This window comes from Podarcis melisellensis (assembly GCF_964234715.1).
Source record: "Podarcis melisellensis genome assembly, chromosome: 12".
NCBI classification, from domain to species: domain Eukaryota; kingdom Metazoa; phylum Chordata; class Lepidosauria; order Squamata; family Lacertidae; genus Podarcis; species Podarcis melisellensis.
In genome coordinates this window covers 996,156-1,015,460 of record NC_138544.1, presented here as the reverse complement: position 1 = coordinate 1,015,460, position 19,305 = coordinate 996,156, and the positions used below count along the sequence as shown (strand labels likewise).

Sequence of the window (19,305 nt, the reverse complement as noted above, 5' to 3'; positions counted from 1 at the left end):
ATTCTGCCTCAGGGTCTTACTGCCCACCCTCCTCTGTTTCCTTGCTGTGTTTGCTCAAACGGAACAAAGAGCAGGGAAAGCCCCTCCCCTCTAGGCAAGCAGGCAGGAGAGAGAGAGAGAGAGAGAGAGAGAGAGAGAGAGAGAGAGAGAGAGAGAGAGAGAGCGTGCGAGCTGGCTGGCTTGGGTGGGTAGGTGACGGAAAACTTTTGCCCTCCTTTCCTCCCTGCCGTTATACCCCTCCCCTGCATTCTTAGCCAGCTGCTTCTCTGCACACCCCTCTCGTGCTCCTTGTCCGTTCTGTGTTTTTCCTTCCCTCCCCACTTAAAATGTGGTTTAAAAGCATGGATCCACATGGACCCTCAGGATCTTTGCATTGGGTCACCCCAAATTCACCATCAGATCACATAGCATGTCCATGGCTACAGCCTGCCCCCAAAAAATCACACACCCACTGTTGCCTGGGGCTGCAATGGTGCAAAAACGTGGTTACAAAACATGGATCCACAGGGATCCTCAGGATCTTTGCATTGGGTCACCCCAAATTCACCATCAAATCACATAGCATGTCCATGGCTACAGCCTGCCCCCCAAAAATCACACACCCACTGTTGCCTGGGGCTGCAATGGTGCAAAAACGTGGTTACAAAACATGGATCCACAGGGATCCTCAGGATTTTTGCATTGGGTCACCCCAAATTCACCATCAGATCACATGTCTGTGGCCACAGCATGAAGCACAAAAATAATACATCATTAATATTCACTGCCCACGGCGGCAGCCAATCGGCTGCCGCAAAGGGCGGGCCCTCACAGGTTCACTTAAGGTCGGGGCAGCCCGGGGCTCGCCCCTTTCGTTCCCCCAGCAGCAGCGGTTTGGAGGTCTTGGGCCCCCCCAATATTTTTTATAAGTCGGTATGGGCCCCCCAATATTTTTTATAAGTCGGCACCCCTGGTTGTATGTGTATCTTTTTTCTTTTTCTTGTGTATGTTGTTATCTTTAAAAAAAAACTTAATAAAATATTATATTTTTTTTAAAAAATCAATAGGGACAAATGTAAGGTTCTGCACTTAGGCAGGAAGAACCAGAGGCACAAATATAAGATGGTGGGACACCTGGCTTACCAGCAGTACATGTGAAAATATCTAGGGGTCTTGTAGTATGTTCCCAGGGAACATGTTATGAATCATAGAATATGTAGCTTTATGTATACCCAAAATATAATTTATAAGGTATATACAGAGGATGTTTTGTATGTACCCCTTAAAATGTAAAGTGTAACTGAAGCAAGCAATATCCTTATAAATGCTTACAGATTATACTGATCATGAGGCCAGGTACCTGTCAAATGGACCATATACATACCATAATGAAGTCGTTCTTAGGTGTTCAGAAGGGTGCCTCCCTATTATGCAAAACAGTATTCATGTGAGAGCATCCCAGCTCACATCTTACACTCAGCCTGTTCTAAAAGCAAACGTGTTGATATCTCTCACCGCTGTGACTGATGAAAGTAATGATGTTAGTAGGAGCAAGGTGTACCTCATAATGAGATACTTTGACCAGAAGGCAAGCCTTATGAGAAATGATCTTCTAGTGATGTATGTGAGGAGCACTGCAAACAGTGGAAATCTTTCTGCATTACTGAATCCAGCTGCCACTCCACTATTTCATTGACAAATGTGCTGATCCTTTCCTTTGAAGCACCCAGTGTGGGGTTTGGCAGACCAGTAAATGTTGCTTTTTGTTGCCTGCTCTGATTGTGTCATGTCACCCCTAGACATCTGGCTTCTTCCAGACTGATAGGAGGCAGGGGAAAGGTTGATTAAGTTCTCTTCCACTAAAAAAAAGAATGAAATTTGAATGCAAGCTCTTTATTTCATTTAAGGTAAAGGTAAAGGTACCCCTGCCCGTACGGGCCAGTCGTGACCGACTCTGGGGTTGCGTGCCCATCTCACTTAAGAGGCCGGGGGCCAGCGCTGTCCGGAGACACTTATGGGTCACACTTCTGAGCAAAGCTGCTCTGGCGAGCCTGCACCAGCGCAGCACACGGAAATACCATTTACCTTCCCACTATAAAGCGGTACCTATTTATCTACTTGCACTTAAGAGTGCTTTCGAACTGCTAGGTGGGCAGGAGCTGGGACCGAACGACGGGAACTCACCCCGCCGCAGGGATTCGAACCACCGACCATGTGATCGGCAAGTCCTAGGCACTGAGGTTTTACCCACAGCGCCACCCGCGTCCCTCTAATTTCATTTACATACCCCCTTTCTCCCAGGGCAGGACCTGAGGCGACTTGCAACCCAAATTAAACACAGAGCTAAATATTAAAGAGCAATTTAATGAGATAGTTTTAAAAAAGAGCACTTAATCAAAACAACATAAAGTCATATAAAAGAACAAGAAAAGGAGAAAAAATATATACAAAACCCACCATTAAAAGACCCTGCCATCAACTACAACAACTTTCTGGACCATCAAGAAGGGCTGGGAGCTGGGGGCAGGCATCCTCTCCCCCCTGCTTTTTAACAGATTGAGGTTGAATCCTGACAAGACAGAAATATTGGCTTTGGGGGACAGGGGGCAGGCAGGTGAGGAGGACCCCCTGGTCCTGAATGGAGTAACTGTGCCCCTGAAGGACCAGGTGTGCAGCCTGGGAGTCATTTTGGACTCACAGCTGTCCATGGAGGTGCAGGTCAATTCTGTATCCAGGGTAGCTGTCTACCAGCTCCATCTGGCACACCAACTGAGACCCTCCGTTTCAGACTGTCTTGCCAGAGTGGTGCATGCTCTAGTTATCTCCTGCTTGGACTACTGCATTGCGTTGTACATGGGGCTACCTTTGAAGGTGACCTGGAAACTACAACTAATCCAGAATGCGGCAGCTAGACTGGTGACTGGGAGTGGCTGCCGAGACCACATAGCAATGGTCCTGTAAGACCTACTGTACATTGGCTCCCAGTATGTTTCCGGGCACAATTCAAAGTGTTGGTGCTGACCTTTAAAGCCCTAAATGGCCTCGGCCCAGTATACCTGAAGGAGCATCTCCACCCCCATCGTTCTGCCCAGACACTGAGGTCCAGCTCCGAGGGCCTTCTGGCGGTTCCCTCACTATGAGAAGTGAGGTTAATAATAATAATAATAATAATAATAATAATAATAATAATAATATTTTATTTATACCCCGCCCTCCCCAGCCAAGGCTGGGCTCAGAGCGGCTTACAAGCAATAATAAAAACAAGATGAATGATTACAACTTAAAAACAAAAATAAAATACAACATTAAAATAATGGAACATTAAAATATTAAAATGTAGCCTCATCGCAGGAGGAGAAGGAAAAGAAAAAAGAAAGAAAGGGAAGGAGGGAATCAAACTGGCTCCAAGTCAAAGGCCAGGAGGAACAACTCTGTCTTACAGGCCCTGCAGAAAGAAATCAGATCCTGCAGGGCCCTGGTCTCATGAGGCAGAGTGTTCCACCAGACCGGAGGCAGAGTTGAAAAGGCCCTGGCTCTGGTTGAAGCCAATCTAACTTCCTTAGGGCCTGGGACCACTAGGGTGTTGTTATTTATGGACCTTGAGGCTCTCCGTGGGGCATACCAGGAGAGGCAGTCCCGTAGGTACGAGGGCCCAAGGCCGTGAAGGGCTTTAAAGGTCAAAAGAAGCACCTTAAATCTGACCCTGTACTCCACCGGGAGCCAGTGCAGCTTGAAAAGCACTGGGTGAATATGCTCCCATAGCAGAGACCCTGTAAGGAGCCTCCCTGCAGCATTCTGTACCCGCTGGAGTTTCTGGGACAGCTTCAAGGGCAGCCCCGCGTAGAGCAAATTACGGTAGTCAAGCCTGGAGATGACCGTCACATGGATCAGTGTGGCCAGGTCGGGGCGGGAAAGGTAAGGGACCAATTGCTTGATGCGACGAAGGTGGAAAAATGTCGCCTTGGCTGTTGCTGTAACTTGCGCCTCCATGGAAAGGGAGGCATCAAGGATTACACCCAAACTCTTAACAGAAGGCAATGGCACTAATTGGGCCCCCGCAAGAGAAGGGAGTTGGTCCCTCATCCCCATGCCATCCCGACCCAGCCATAGGACCCCTGTCTTCGAAGGATTTAGTTTCAATCGGCTCCCATGAAACCATCCAGCCACAGCTTCCAAGCATCTGGTCAGTGTGTTCGGGGCCGAGTTGGTGTGGCCATCCATCAGCAGATAGAGCTGAGTGTCATCAGCATATTGGTGACAGCCCAGCCCAAAGCTCCGGATAATCTGGGCAAGGGGGCGCAAAAAGATGTTTAAAAGCATCGGGGAGAGAATTGCGCCCTGCGGCACTCCACACACCAAGGAGTGGCGCGACGACATTTCCCTCCCTAGTGCCACCCTCTGTCCCCGACCAGAGATAAAAGAGCACAACCAGTTACGGGCTGTGGTCCAGCCACAGATCATGATCGACCATGTCAAAGGCTGCTTACAAATCTAAAAGGATCAGCAGTCCTGACCCGCCTCGATCCATCCCAAAACCAGGACAGAAACCAGACTGAAATGGATCTAGTGCCGATGTTTCCTCCAGAAACCTACCAAGCTGTTCAGCAACCGCTTTCTCAATTACCTTACCCAGGTATGGAAGATTTGAAACTGGGCGGTAATTGGATAGGTCTAAGGGATCTAATGAAGTTTTCTTTAAGAGTGGACACACCACTGCTTCCTTCAGTTCCCCTGGGAATGTCCCCGTGTCAAGGGACAAATTGATAATTTCAACCAGGGGGGTCCGCGCAACATCTGGACACTCCCTAATCAGCCAAGACGGACACGGATCAAGGAGGCAGGTGGTGGGCCTACCAACTTGGAGGAATCTATCCACATCAGTAGGGAGTATCCGATCGAAATGGTCCAACACTGGACCTGAAGTCAGTCGAGGGGTCTCCAGTTCAGTCACTGTATCTAAATTGGCAGGGAGGTCACGGCAGAGCAACAGGACTTTCTCTGCAAAAAAGCTCGCGAATGCCTCACAGCTGTGGGTCGAATTTGTGCTTATATTTGGTTGTCCTCCTAAGGACGTTATTGACCTAATTATTCTAAGAAAGTTGTGCCGGGCGAGAGCTAGCGGATGCAATGGAAGCTGCAAAGTAAGATTTCTTAGCAGCTTTCATAGCCATCTCATAGGCTTTCATAAGCGTCCTATAAGATGTCAGAAGTCCGTCGCCATAGTCGCTCTAGCCGTCTGAGATCCCGCTTCATTTTCCAGAGCTCCTCAGTAAACCAAGGTGCCCAGTTTCAACGGGGTCGCAGAGGGCGCTTAGGCGCGATCTCATCAATGGCTGCCAAGAGCCAGTTATTCCAGTCCTCAACAAGGTCATCTAATGAGTCGCCAGGAGGAGCAGGGTTCCGCAAGGCTTGTCAGAATCTATCAGGATCCATCAGTTTTCGCGGACGAGCCCAAATAGGTTCGCCGCCTGAGCCGGGGAGGAGCGGGAAGTCAATCTTGGCTTTCAGAGCATAGTGATCAGACCATGGCACTTCCACAACGGGGAGCATGATCACATCTATGCCAGCCCCAAAGATCAGATCCAGCGTGTGGCCTGCTTGATGAGTGGGGCCCAAAACAAACTGGGAGAGCCCTAGTGTTGCCATGGAAGTCACTAGGTCCAGAGCCTGTGAGGAGGGAGCGGCATCGGCATGGACGTTGAAGTCTCCCAAAACCAGTAGGTTTCGGAACTCCAAGGCCCAGCCCACCACCACCTCCAGCAGGTCTGACAGGGTGGCTGCAGGTGTGCTGGGTGGTCGGTACACCAGCCAGACAGCCAAGCTCTCCTTGGTGCCCCACACGAGACCAACACATTCAATGCCAGAGATCGCCGGTGATGGCAGAGCTCTGAAAGAGCAATCCTCCCGGAATAACAACGCTACTCCTCCCCCCCGACCCACAGTCCGCGATTGATGGAGGACAGAGAAACCTGGGGGTGTTATCTCATGTAGGAAGACTACTTCGCCTTCCCGTACCCAGGTCTCCGTCACGCAAGCCAGGTCAATCCCCTGTGAGACAAAAAAGTCATGCATGGTGGCGGTTTTATTGCCTATGGACCTGGCATTGCACAGCACCAGTGACGGAGGTGTGTAATCCTTGCTCTCCCTACCCTCATCCCTTGGGATGGGGCGTAGATTGGAAGGGGTTCAAGGATCACTGCACCTCGAAACCCTTCGCCGATAGAGATATCTAGTCCCACCGCCATTCCTCCCTAGCCCTTCAATTGTGGAAATCCCAGATCCCATACTAGCCTCCCCAATAGATGGGTAACATCCCCTCAATAACAAGTTATCCTTGGGCCAGGACTCCTGGGTCAAAATGGTATGGGAAAGAGGTGGAGGTCTGATAGGGTAAGTGTCCCTAGAAGATAAAACCCAACCAACTGCACCCCAAGCGGGGGGGACAGTCCCATGGTGTTTCATTAACTGTCAATCCCCCTCTCCCTCCTGGGTTAATTGGAGGATTGTTGGTTCTATCTGTGGCTGTGGAAGTATTAATGAGGTATGTGTTATAAAATGTGGATCACTGGCCAACAAAGAGCCAGATTCGAATTCGGAAGATCTGTCCATCCTGTCTCGCCAGGAGTACAGTAGCGAAGGCTGATCATTCTGGTAAGTTTTTGGAACATTAGGCAAAGGTCCAGATGTAGATTTGGTGCTGGATATCTCCAGATTGTCAGCAACATAGAGTTCTTTAGGTGTTGTTGCCATAGAAATGTCGGAGGCGCCAAATTCCTCATCTAATTTGGTGTCGTTTGAAAAGGGAACAGGGAGTTGCACTGATGTCTTTCTATGGGATAAAGAGGTGTTGGACGTCTTCAAATATTGTGCTCTAGGCTCTACTGTCCTTATATTTTGGGTAGTCTTTATACTCATTAGCCTCTTCTTCAGGTCTTGTAATTCTAGGCTTACAAAGTTATTTTCTTCCTTCGGGCAATTAGTGTTTCTAGTGTTGAGCTTGGTTTCCTTTATCCGCAATAGCTTTGACTCTATGCAAGGGACCAATTGCCTCCTAGTTTCATCCTTAAATACCCTCACTGGGCGGAGAGAATGGAACCACCATAGGGTATCCTTTATCTCCATGAGTCGAGATGGGAGGGTTGATGACCTAAAGGTCATAAATAGGCGCATGGTGTTTCTCAAGGTAGGCAGGAAGTGGAAATTTTCTAGATCTACATTTCAGTAATGGTAATTCAGGAGCTAAGACAAGGACATAGTAATTTGTCTGCGGTTCATCCACCTATGAGTGTATCGGTGAATCTCAAGCATTATCTGGTTCATTTGCAAGACTTGACAGGACCTCACTTCATCCATAGTTTGAGTTGGTGAGTTGTTAACAGAGTCATTTCTTATCATCCTTTTAAGCCCCTGGGCATTTAAAGGGGAGGAACTAGTATCCAATTGTTTCTCAATGTTAACTATTCTAGTGAGGATTTCATCCAGTCTTTGGAGAACCAGAACCATAGTTTCTGCAGACAAGATGCAAATCTCTTGGTAGGGGTGCGTATCACGAATTGGTTGAAAGCAGGCTCCTCTGATATCTTGTTCTAGAGGCCTGGGTGGGTCAGCGTTAGGAGTGGGAGGAATCCCTCCTGCTCCTGCTCTTGCCCTCTTGGACGGATTAGCTTTTTCTGGGAGGAGGGGGGTCGGGTCATTGACATCCTCCTTAAGGGGGGGGTGAGGTTCCTGTTGGTTTCTGCTTTCTTCTCTGTGCAGCGAAGTGCTTGTCACGAGACAGGCGTTTACATTCCACAGTCAGTTGCTGTTGGTTTTCCCATGGGAATAGGAGACTGGATGTGACGTACACTGGTTTCCTGTTTTTCACAGTTCTCTCCGTGTTTCCGAGGAGAGAGGAGTTGTCTCTCTGCTCTAGCAAAGGCAAGATGCCTGCTTGTAAACTCTCAGCATTGAAGTGTAAATAAAGCAAGTTAAGCATGTGGCATGTACTGCTCATTCTTCTGCTGTGTACGGGACTCTGCAAAATCAACAGTTCCCCCAACGTTGTTACTCACTGTTTGTTCTATTTGCTCCGTTTTCTCGGTTTCCTCAATCCGCTCTGTTTCTGAGCCAGGGCAGATGGCGTTGGCTATCTGCCGATTCTTTGTTTTAGAGGTATTGTGAGTCTCAATAATGGTCTTCTGGCTCTTTGCACCTCGTTTTCTCCTTCCGGTGGGCATTCTCAATAAGGAGTGACAGTTGGAGGAGTGTCACTCCAATGAGGAGTGACAGTTGGAGAACTAGGCCTCAAACCTTCCGGCCTAAAAGAGCAGGTTTTAGCAGGGAAAGCCACACCTCTCCTTGAACACACTCAGAGGTGGATATTTAAAGCACAGCCTGGAAAGAACAGGACAAAATTTAAGTGTGGATAAGCCCTTAGATTTAAAAAGAAGGAGATGTTCCTGCCTCTCTCATGGCGTTCAACCCTTCTGGACTTACAGGGAACCAGGCAGAGGGCCTTCTCAGTGGTGGTGCCTGCCCTGTGGAACGCCCTCCCACCAGATGTCAAGGAAATAAACAACTATCTGACTTTTAGAAGACATCTGAAGGCAGCCCTGTTTAGGGAAGTTTTTAAAGTTTGATGTTTTATTGTATTTTTAATATTTTACTGGAAGCTGCCCAGAGTGGCTGGTGAAACCCAGCCAGATGGGCAGGGTATAAATAAATTATTATTGTTGTTATTGTTGTTGTTGTTGTTGTTGTTGTTGTTACCATTTTCAGGTGGTACGTCCTACCCTCCAAAATTCCTCAGGTGGAAATAGGGACATTTTCCACTCGTTCCCAACTGACCCTTCCTTGAACCCACATTTTCACCACCCCTATACCAATGGGACACAGCACACACGCCTTCCTCTGTCCTGAGAAAAGCCCTTAATCTCAGTTTTATTTTATTCTTTTTTAGATTTACACACACACACAATAAATAAATTAGATGTGCGAGATTAGATGTGGATGCACAGTATTCTTCTTAAGAAATCAAGACTCCTTGCTCTCTGCTCCGCTCCCCCTTTCTTCCCGCCCAGGGTGGCCCTGCCCTCCACCTGCCCCTCATGCGAAGGTGGGCAGCGGCGGCAGCCTCTCCTCTTCCTCCTTGCCTGCTCTTCTCCAAGGGAGGAGGCCAGTTGTGGCAGCCATGGAGCGGCCACAGAGAGGCAGTGGCGTAGCGTGGGTTGTCAGCACCCGGGGCAAGGCAAGTAATTTGCGCCCCCTAACCCGTGGATTTGCGCCCCCTAACCCCCAGATGTTGCGGCCACCCCCCCTGCCCCCCCATGCTATGCCACTGCAGAGAGGCTCCCCAGCAGCCGGTGCTGCCCAGGACAAGTGGCAAGTCCTCCTCCTCCCAGAGTTTGGCAGGAGTGACCCTGGTGGGAGAAAGAGGAACATCCCGGGATCAAATCAGAAACCAGGATGACTTTTTTAATTCTGGGACTCTCCCTGGGACATAGGGACACTTGGAGGGGATGGGTACGACACGCAGATGAGTATTTTGTCCTTGGATCTTTCACAAAAGCATTATAAATTAATTACCAGGAATGCATGCTAATATTTTTGTACATCTCAAATACGTGCTTTCATACACACAAACAGGTGTGCATGTGAGCCATTGTCTTCTGCCGCTCAATCATTTTCTTCAACAAGGCAATCCATTGTCTTTTTTCCTTCACTGTTACTTTTTGGTGGTGGTTTTACTCAGAGTAGACCTGTTGCTATTAATGGATCTGGTCATTAATTTCATTGGGTCTCCTCTGAGTGAAACTTAGAATACCACCTTAGATATGCCTAACAAGCATTGGGAAGAGCTGAGAATGGTATTTATTGGATGAGAAACATCAGAGACCCTAAAGTCTGAGTGCTTCCATCAGATCCCATTCCCTTACAGGAATAACAGCTGAATTGATTTCCAACAGCAACTAGCAGGTGTCAGATTTTGCAAAGCTGTTGCAGGAAGCTCGTTTCATAAATGAGATTATGTGTATTCTTATCTGTCTCGGAATCTCAATTGCTTGCATTGTTCGCACAGCCAACAACTCCCTGACTTTTGGGTTTCAGTTACTCTAAATACATAATCACGGAAGTTTATAACTGGGCTTGTAATCAGTAGACATTTGTTGCTTGGCAGAAAGATAAAATAGCCCCTTATCTTCCATATGAAAATCCATCCTAGATTGTTCTGCGTACCATAACTCAAATCAGAGCCAGTTTGGGGAAAGTGTGCCACGTTATATGATAGCTCATTTGGCTCACGGTCTGAGATCTAATGGCAGTTTTTGGCACTTCTTGAATGGTTCATCTATCCTGTGTGATATAACTGATCACTTTTTTCTGAATTGTATTAAGACCTTGGCCTCAGTTGTGTTTTGCGCCCATTCTCAGCAATATGTTAAAAAAAACACACCACCCACCTGGTGGATTTGTAGCTTAAACTTAAAATCTTAAATTGCATAAAGCCCCTGGAATTGTTAACTATTTTTAAAGAAGGGCAATCTGATCTTTGTTATAAAGAAATAATTGGAAAGGACTGGAGCATCTGTGTGTTGGAAGCAGAATGTATGGTCTGTTGCTGTATCAGAAAAATTAACAAAGAGATTACATACTTTGACTGGAACAAATGATGTAGGTGATTTTGTTGAAATATGGCATCCTTTAAAAAAATACTTTACTGATAACCCTGAAGAATGGCAACTACTGAAACCACAGATTGGACTTTTGCAAACAACTAGATCGATAAATCCTGGACGGGAGAAGCGAGTAAGCTGGGATTTTATTTTTGTATATTTTTATCTTTTTGTAATTGTTATACCTTGAAAATCAATAAAACCATATTTTTTTTAAAAAAATGTAGGTTTCTAAAGAAACATAGGCACATGAAGAGTAACGTAGTCTATTTGGAATTTAAAACCCATCCCTTCTCAGCTCCATTTTTTATTTCTTCTGACTAGAAGTAACTCAGCTCAAAAAGAACGCTGGGACACCAATGCATGTTTCCTTGTTTCTTATGTCTCTACAGAGAATTATTGGAATGCAGCCTCATTCATTACTCCATCTTCATATCTCCACTTCTCCACCTTCCAAGGGGAAACTAGTGCTGACATTTCTTTCTACTTCAAAACATCAGCAGCTGATGGAGTGTTTCTTGAGAATCTGGGGAATACAGACTTCATCAAACTTGAGCTGAAATGTGAGTATTTTCACAGCATTAATGGGATGTTAGGCAAAGGTAAGGCATTGGGCATCTAGCATCTTCTGTAAAACTAGCCTGTCAATCCTATTTCTTTTCATAGTAGATGCATTGAAATTAATGGTCCCATGTTAGTCACTTCCATAAACTTCAGTGAAGGTCCTCTGAACAGGGCTAGCAATGAACTCAACCCAATGTTGCAGAAGAGAAAGTGACTGAGTGTCCCTCATCTGCTCCGAAATGAGTTTTGTCTTAACTTTAATGGCTACAGTCCAACATGGAATGTTATGTGCTTAAACTTGAGTGCAGCTAATGAATCTTAACAGATTCCTTCACTTTTTAAATTACATTTATATCCCATCAAGGTGCTTGAGTTATATGTTTCCCTTTCCTTCTTTAATCCACACAACAACCTATGAGGTAGGTTCAACCCATGAGAGGTGCCCTTGGGCCAATAACTGTACACTTCATGACTCAGTGGAAGGTTGAACCTGGGTCCAACATCTCAGTTCCTGCTTGACACCCCAGTGTTTTAGGGCAAACTAAATTTCAGAATTAGCAAGCAAGCCTGATGTGGGTTGGGGAGGCCTCCTTTGTTTGGGTGGGTTGCAGCCTAAGTTAGGGCCCCCCCCCATTTTTAGTCAGTTTCCTACTTGCCCCTACATGCCTCTGTAACTGTTGTCATAACATAATGTCAGTGGCTAGAACACCACTGGTATTTCTCTCAAACTCCTGCTAAAGGGGGGTGGGGGTGATATCTGTAAACTGTCTGGAGACTATGATAATCCTCATATTAATCCCTGCTAGTCAAAGCAACCAATCTCAGGGTCTATTAGTAACTGGGAACATAGTCACATAACAACACAACACAACTCCATTGCACTCAATCCTCAATGCAGCTTTCCTTCATTACTTTTGCTCATATTTCTAGGAGAGCACTATGTTGCTAAACCTGCAGTGGAGAGTGTTTGCTTTCTGAATATGGTTTAGGGCAGGGGTGGCCAACTCCCAAGAGACTGTGATCTACTCACAAAAGTAAAAATTGGCAGTGATCTACCCGCTACAGATCGCTGGGGAAACAAACAGCCTCGCTGAGTAAACTCCATCTTCTGCTCTGCAGATTGTGCAACAATGGGGGGCGGGGCGAGGGGCCACATTCTATTTTACCAACGCTAAGGAAAGGGACACAGTGATCGACTGCAATCTACCAACACCTACCAGGGATCTACCAGTAGATCGCGATGTGGAAGGCATTGAGGCATCGCTCCCGACTGCTGGAAGTTGCCCACGACTCACTTCCATAAAGCAGCATGCTCAACATGCAAGGCTGGTAGACCTTCATCTTGGTATTGAACATCACATTCTCCAGATCCTTTTGGAGAAGCAAGCCATTGCCGTAGCTGCCTGGTCAAAACACTTGTCCAGCTCAGCACTGATAGAGAGGTTGCTGGTTATGATGGTTCCCAGGGAGACAAACCACCACAAGTGTGTGGTCACCGTTGCTGATGCATGGAGGGCTCACAACGTTCTGACTCAAGACGTTGGTCATCATCATGCTGGTGGTGAGGCCAAACCTCCTGCAGGCTTGGCTAAAACGGTTGATGAGTCTCTGTAGAGCTTCCTTGGAGTGTGCAGTCACGGCTGTGTCATCTGCAAATGACATCTGTCTGAGAAGTCTTGGCGTGGAGACGTGTCAAGTTGAACAGACCCCTGTTGCTCCTTGTATGGATGTCCATACCATCTTCAGTCGAGCTGGAGGCATATGAGAGCAACAGGGAAAAGAATGTGCCAAAGAGGGTTGGGGCAAGAACACAGCCCTGTTTCACACCATTTTTGATAGGGAAGGCGTCTGAGAATGAGCTGTCCTATTGGAAGGTGCCCAAGACTTCTGTTGACAGAGAGATCAAGTGACCTGCATGCATATACAAACCAGCTCCAGGAGTCACGAGTATGTTGCTTCACATGGTGAGTGGATTACTTCTGCTTGGAAGTGTGATTGCTCATTGAAGATGAAGAAGTTGTGCCCACTGATGAGCTCTAGAGTGGCATCTCCCAGATTAAGAAAAGTTTTCTTGGCAGAAGTCAAAGGGATAAACTTGCAGTTTCAGACAAAGAGTTTCCTTCCTGATGAGGCTCTTTCATTTTGTGTATATATTATAAGGTTCGTGTATATGGACAGGCAGAACACGTTAATATAGTAGAGCAAAATTTGGTGGAATTTCAGTTTTGGGGATTTATTTTACAGATGATGCCCTCTGTGAAAATACAGTTGCTTGGGTAGTAGGAACGAAGTTGTGGGCCCACCTCCCGAAGTTGTGGGCCCACCTCCTCTCAGAATACAAAAAGTACATTAAACTAAACAAAACCCTAAGCCTAACCCTAAACAAAACAAAACAAAAACAATTTAAAAACATACATCACACCTTTTCCATACTCTATCTTTCATTCCCTTGTTTCATCAACCTCCTCTCACCTCCCTTTTTGTAATCCACTTCTATTAATTGTTTCAGGAAATCCTTTCCACCTTTCTCTATTTTCTGTCATATTATAAATATATTAACATATTTTTAACCTTATTTTCCATTAAAACTAAAATATATATGCTTAACTCCTTATAACATTTCTACTAAGGCCATAAAATTTCATTCCAACATTTTTCTATCACTCATTAATTTTACAGTATTTCTATAAATAAACTTTAAATTTTCCAATCTTCTTCCACCCTCTCTTCTCCCTGGTCTCGGATTCTGCCAGTCCTTTCTGTCAATTCCATATAGTCCATCAACCTGGAGATCTTATGTCCGAGGCTCTTAACTCTTTTCCAAGTCCCTTCTGCAGGTCTTCTTCATATTCTTTAATGCTAAAGAGCAGATCTCGGGGAAACTCCAACCTTTTATCCCTTCTCGACAGGTCAGCCAAATTTCCATAGTTAAAATTAAGATCCATAAAGTGTTTCAGGACATGTTTCAAGATTCCTCCAAATCCAAAGGCCCCCAGACCTTCAATTTCCTCCTGACCCAAGTCCATGTCCCAAAAGTCAGTTAATCCCTGCATAGAGGGATCTTTCCAACTTTCCTTCTCCAGTCCAAGCTGGGCTCCAATCCTCAAAATCTGACTTTTTCTAGATTAAATCATAAAAGGCCTCAATTTATAGTCCTCAATTTGCTTCTGTAAGGCTGAGGATCCCGCTTGTATTACTTTAGGTTCGACAACAACAGCTTTCTCCTTCTCCTCCACAATTTGTCCTGCCAAAGTAGATTCCCAATACCAAGTCCTGAATAATTTCTGTGTTGGTGCTCACTTTTTGTCTCAAATTAATCGCTTTTTGTCCCAAGTTGTCAATTTTAGTAGTCATATCATCCGTCTTCTTGTGAAGCTGTTCAAGCGAATAGCTTATCCTACATAATGCAGTCACTATGGCTTCTCCTGTCAACATTTTTAAATGATCCAAGGTCAATCCCTGGTTCTCACAATTTCTTATCTTGCAGCTGGAGATTCCCCAGTTCTACTCCTGTAACAGTTTCAAAAGCTCCCTCTAGAGGGAAACAATCTCCACTTGTATCAATCCTTTCAAGCACAACTCAAGCAATAAAGATAGTTTCACTTTTCAGTTACTTTTCCTCCTTTTTAAATGCAGAAGAGGACAATGGAAACAGTATATTTCTCTTATTTGGCTAGCTGTCAAATACGTTCTGTTCACAGTCAATGAACTCTCCCAAAACGTCACTCTTTCTGGCAGCCCATTTCCAGGTTCAGAGCAGTGGTAATTTGATTTTTTACTCTCTCCTGCAGGCTAGCTAGGTCCAAAATTTCCCCCTTCTTCTCCTGCTTCCAAGGGGGGTTTGATAATTTTAATCGCTGGAAATTTAATCCTTTGCCAAAGGCTTTTCAAGACTTTAGCTTGTAACATCTTTGCTTCAATCTATTTACAAAAGAGGAAGGCGGACTTCCTGTTTAAAACCTTCCCGTTTCGGTGCCAAATTAAGGTATTTAAAGATCCAATTTTCCGTTCTACTCACGGGTAGTTGTTTCAAATCCAATTGTCCACAGGAAAAGGTCAGCGCTCTCCGGCAACAGCAATGCGGCTTCACTCCATGAAAGAAGCAGTCAATTCAAAGCACCGCGCCACTCACCCCACGTCGCTCCGGTTCCCCAAAACAGGGTTTCCCTGTGAGTAGGGGAGGTGCCAGCAAAAGGTGCCAGCCGAATCCCAGGTTCACAAGCTTCTCCCGCCTGTGATTTCCGTGGGTCTCCGCCTTCACTGTGGCGGTCAGACCCTGATTTCCACGGAGCAAGTTCCTCCCGATCGGAGGAGCTCCGCCATTGCCGGTGGCGCCAACCTGGAAGTCCTCTATTTTGTAGCCCTTCCAGGCATCTGCTTGTGTGGCAAAGTACAATTTCGAGAACCTAAACCTGTGGCCCTCTAGGTGTGGTTGGACTGCAACTCTTCTCATCCCTGACCAGTGACCATGCTTGCTGGGGCTGATGGGAGTTGGAGTTCTCAAGGGCCACGTGCTCCCCAGTCCCCACCACCCTCATTCCCTGCTTGGAGAATACTGTGGTTCATGAGAGCTCAGAGAATACATCCCTGGCTAACATTCCCTATAGAGATGAATCTTTCGAGGTAAGATCTAAGTTGTGTAGCTTTCCCAACTGACTTTCCAATTTTTTTATTGCCTAATCCAGCAGCTGATCATTTAGTTGATAGATGCAATAAATATTTCTTTGTGTAAACACACTTTCTTGAATATCAGTATGAATACACACACACAAAAAAAATCTACTTTTTATAGTTTCATGGAAAGGTTAAACAGAGGTTGTGTTAGTTCAGAGCAAATAACATTCATAAAACTTTCCAGAGGCAATAAAGAGTTTGTTCTAAGAGAAAAATCAATAGTAAAGAGTTGATAACACCACTGGTATTTATAAAAATAAGTTTACAGTTCTCTGCCTTGGAGAATAATAACACGAGAAGCAATATATCCCACACAATGGAGATTCACGTTTTATATGATCAGATTTGATAGGCCTCTGGAAAGCATTTGATAAAGCCTCTAGAATATTGTAATAATGCACACATGTTTTTCTGTGGACAGCCTTTTCTCTTGAGCATCATTCTTGAGTCCCTTGCTGCATATTCATATCCTGTTTGTAAGAATCCAACATATACATTAGATCAGTGTTTCCCAAACGTTTTTGGGCAACGGCATACCTGTTTACTGAAAAAAAATCTCGCGGCACACCACCATTAAAGCCCCGCCCCGTGACGTCAGCGCGCAGCGTCACGCCGGGAGGGACGCACAAAAGTGAAAGTTTTTTCCCTCCCCCTTGCTGGGGAACCTCCAAGCTTTGGGGGTGGGAGGAGGCAGCAGAGCGAGGGACTGAGGGACGGCGGCAACTGAGGCGGCGGTGGCTGAGGCAGAGCTGGGAAGGGGGTTTCCAGGGGACACGGCAGCTCCTCGAAAGGCTTCTCTCAGCTGCGCTCAATCCGCCTCGGAGAGGATTTCCCCTCCGGTCCCATGCGTTCGTTTGGGGCATCGCTCCGGCTGCTCCCTCTCCCGCCGCGCAGGAGCGATGCCTCTCTCTGGCTCTCCCTCCGCGCAGGCTGAGGGAGGGAGGGAGGGAGGGGCGCGTGTGACCCGTCTCTGCTGGGAGACCAAACCCAGCGAGGCAGAGTCGCGCGGAGGCGCCCAGGCAGCGCTGCCGGCTGCGAGGAGGAGCGCCAGGCAGCAGCAGGAGGCGCGGCCTCTCCTCGCCGCCGCCGCCCCGCCTCTCGCCGCCCGACTCGCCCGCCTCCCTCCAGGCATCTCGCGGCACACGAGGCAACGTCTCACGGCACACTCGTGTGCCGCGGAACACCGGTTGGGAAACACTGCATTAGATATTAAAGATATGAAGAAAATATGATTGCTCACTCTCTGGAGCCAACAGGAGAGTAGAACAGGGCCTGACTAAATGTGAGCCCCACCTGTGGAACTGGACAGGATATTTTATGTGAAATAGAATAGCAAGTTTTATTTGATCTTTGCAGCCACTGAACAGTGGGAATCCAACACAGCCTGGTTGCTGAGGCTGCAGACCTATAAATGGGAGAAAGCTCTATTCTGAAGAGACATGGACGGGATTGCATTGCGAAAGTGTTGAATGCTCAGTACTCATGGCTTCTTAGGCCATATTTTGACAAGCTGGCTTTTGCAGTGCGCACAATGTGGCTGCTGCAGCTGCTCTGCTATGGAGCTCTTCACAGGGAATGAAGCAGTTAATAACATGGGAAGGAAAGGGCATCCGACATGAACTTGAAATCAGTACTTAGAATAAGGCGTTAATTTTTAGTTGTTGGTTTTTGTCTCTTTTGATTTCCAAATCCCCACTGCTCTCCTGTTTTCAGTTATTTTCTCTACTGCCCATTTTTTGCATCAGCAGCAGCTGATCGGGTGCCCTTTCTCCCACAAGATGCCTATATAAGCTGAGTCTAAAAGGAGAAATCAGAAGCTCCCAACCTTTCTTTTCTTTTTACAATATTTCATGCAGGGGGGGGGGGACAGAGGCATCTCTCCCCGCTCGCTCACTCACCAACCACCCCCCTCCACAGCTCACTCAGAGAGAGATTGCATAGCTAGAGGAGCTATGCAATGATGAGAAAAAAGTTCTCATCTGTGCCTCTTTTCTGAGGCTCCTAGCCTTGCAATTGAGGCGAGAGAGTAAAGAAATCAGCACCTTCCTGTCTGCTGCCTACCCTGCCAGTGAGATGTGCACTTCCCCATACCTTTAATTGCTGAATAACTAATTAAAGATACATGGTTTGGTTTACTGTGATCCACTCTACTTGGGGCTGCCTTTCAAAAGTGCTCAGAAACTTCAACTTGTGCTTTTTTAAAAGCTTGCCTGTGCCCGGGAAAGCCCAGGTGTATGGCACCCCTAGGCTCCAAGAGCTTCAGCCAGATTGCTGACGGGGCTAGTTATAGGGAGCAGGTGACTCTTTTGTTAGAACAAGCTTTGCGTGGCTGATTGCAGCCTCTGGGAGCTTGGAAACAGGGCTGGTGGCTTTGCTGGAGGAGAAGGCACAGCAACATCAGGCCTGCCTATCCATGTTTCAAGCCACTGGGGGAAATGAGGGGGGGTTTGCTAGAGCAGAGTGGTCTATCCTGGGACAGAGATGTGGGAGGAGCTTCTAGAGAGAAGGAATGTCACCCATTGCAGGAGAAAACCCCTGCAGGAATGTCACACACAGAAGCAGGACTGTCAGGAGACATGCTGTGTCACGGGAGCTGCAAAATCGATTCCATGCTCTCACTTTGGACACCAAGGAGCCAGGACAGCAGTTGCAGACCTCAGAATACACTAAGGTGGCTGTGGAAGGTACAATGCACAGAACAATTCCTATGTATTGATGGTAGGTGACCTTTGATAATCTTGGTTGCCCTTCTCAGCACACGTTCCAGCTTGTCAACATCCTTCTAAAACTGTGGTGCCCAGAACTGGACACAGTATTCCAAGTGTGGTCTGACTAAGACAGAATAGAGTGGGACTACAACTTCCCTTGATCTGGATCTGGGCACTATGCTTCTATTGATGCAGCCTAGAAGAGCATTAGCCTTTTTTGCTGCTGCATCACATTGTTGGCTCATGTTAAGCTTGTGGTCCACCAAGACCCCCTAGATCCTTTTCACAGGTGTCCCTCGTCTTATATTTGTGCATCTGGTTTCCCTGCTTAAGTGCAGAACCTGACATTTTTCCCTGCTGAAATTCATTTTGTTGGTTTGGACCCAGTTCTCCAATCCGTTAAGGTCATCTTCAATCCTGGATCCATATTCTGTGGCATTAGCTACCCCTCTCAGTATGGTGTCATCTGCAAATTGGATGAGCATCCCCTCAATTCCTTCATGCAAGTCGTTTATAAGGATGTTGAACAGCAACAGGCCCAGGACAGAACTCTGTGGCACCTCACTTATCATGTTTTCCATGAGGAACCATTAACAAGTACTCTTTGGGTTCGGTCAGTCAAGCAGCTACAAATCCACCTAGCAGTTACCTCGTTCACCCCACATTTTACCAGCTTCTTCGCAAGAATATCACGGGGGACTTTGTCAAAAGCCTTACTGAAATCTAGA

General features: G+C 46.6%; 1 protein-coding gene across 2 annotated transcripts in view; it reads left to right on the top strand.

Moving 5' to 3' along the window:
• CNTNAP2 (contactin associated protein 2) overlaps positions 1 to 19,305 on the top strand; it is a 1,023,642-nt gene that overhangs the window by 937,167 nt on the left and 67,170 nt on the right. For both annotated transcript variants that reach the window (XM_081931012.1, XM_081931011.1), the window contains one exon: positions 11,024 to 11,194. In XM_081931012.1, the coding sequence (XP_081787138.1) occupies positions 11,024 to 11,194 (171 nt within the window). The remainder of the gene's footprint in view (positions 1 to 11,023; positions 11,195 to 19,305) is intronic.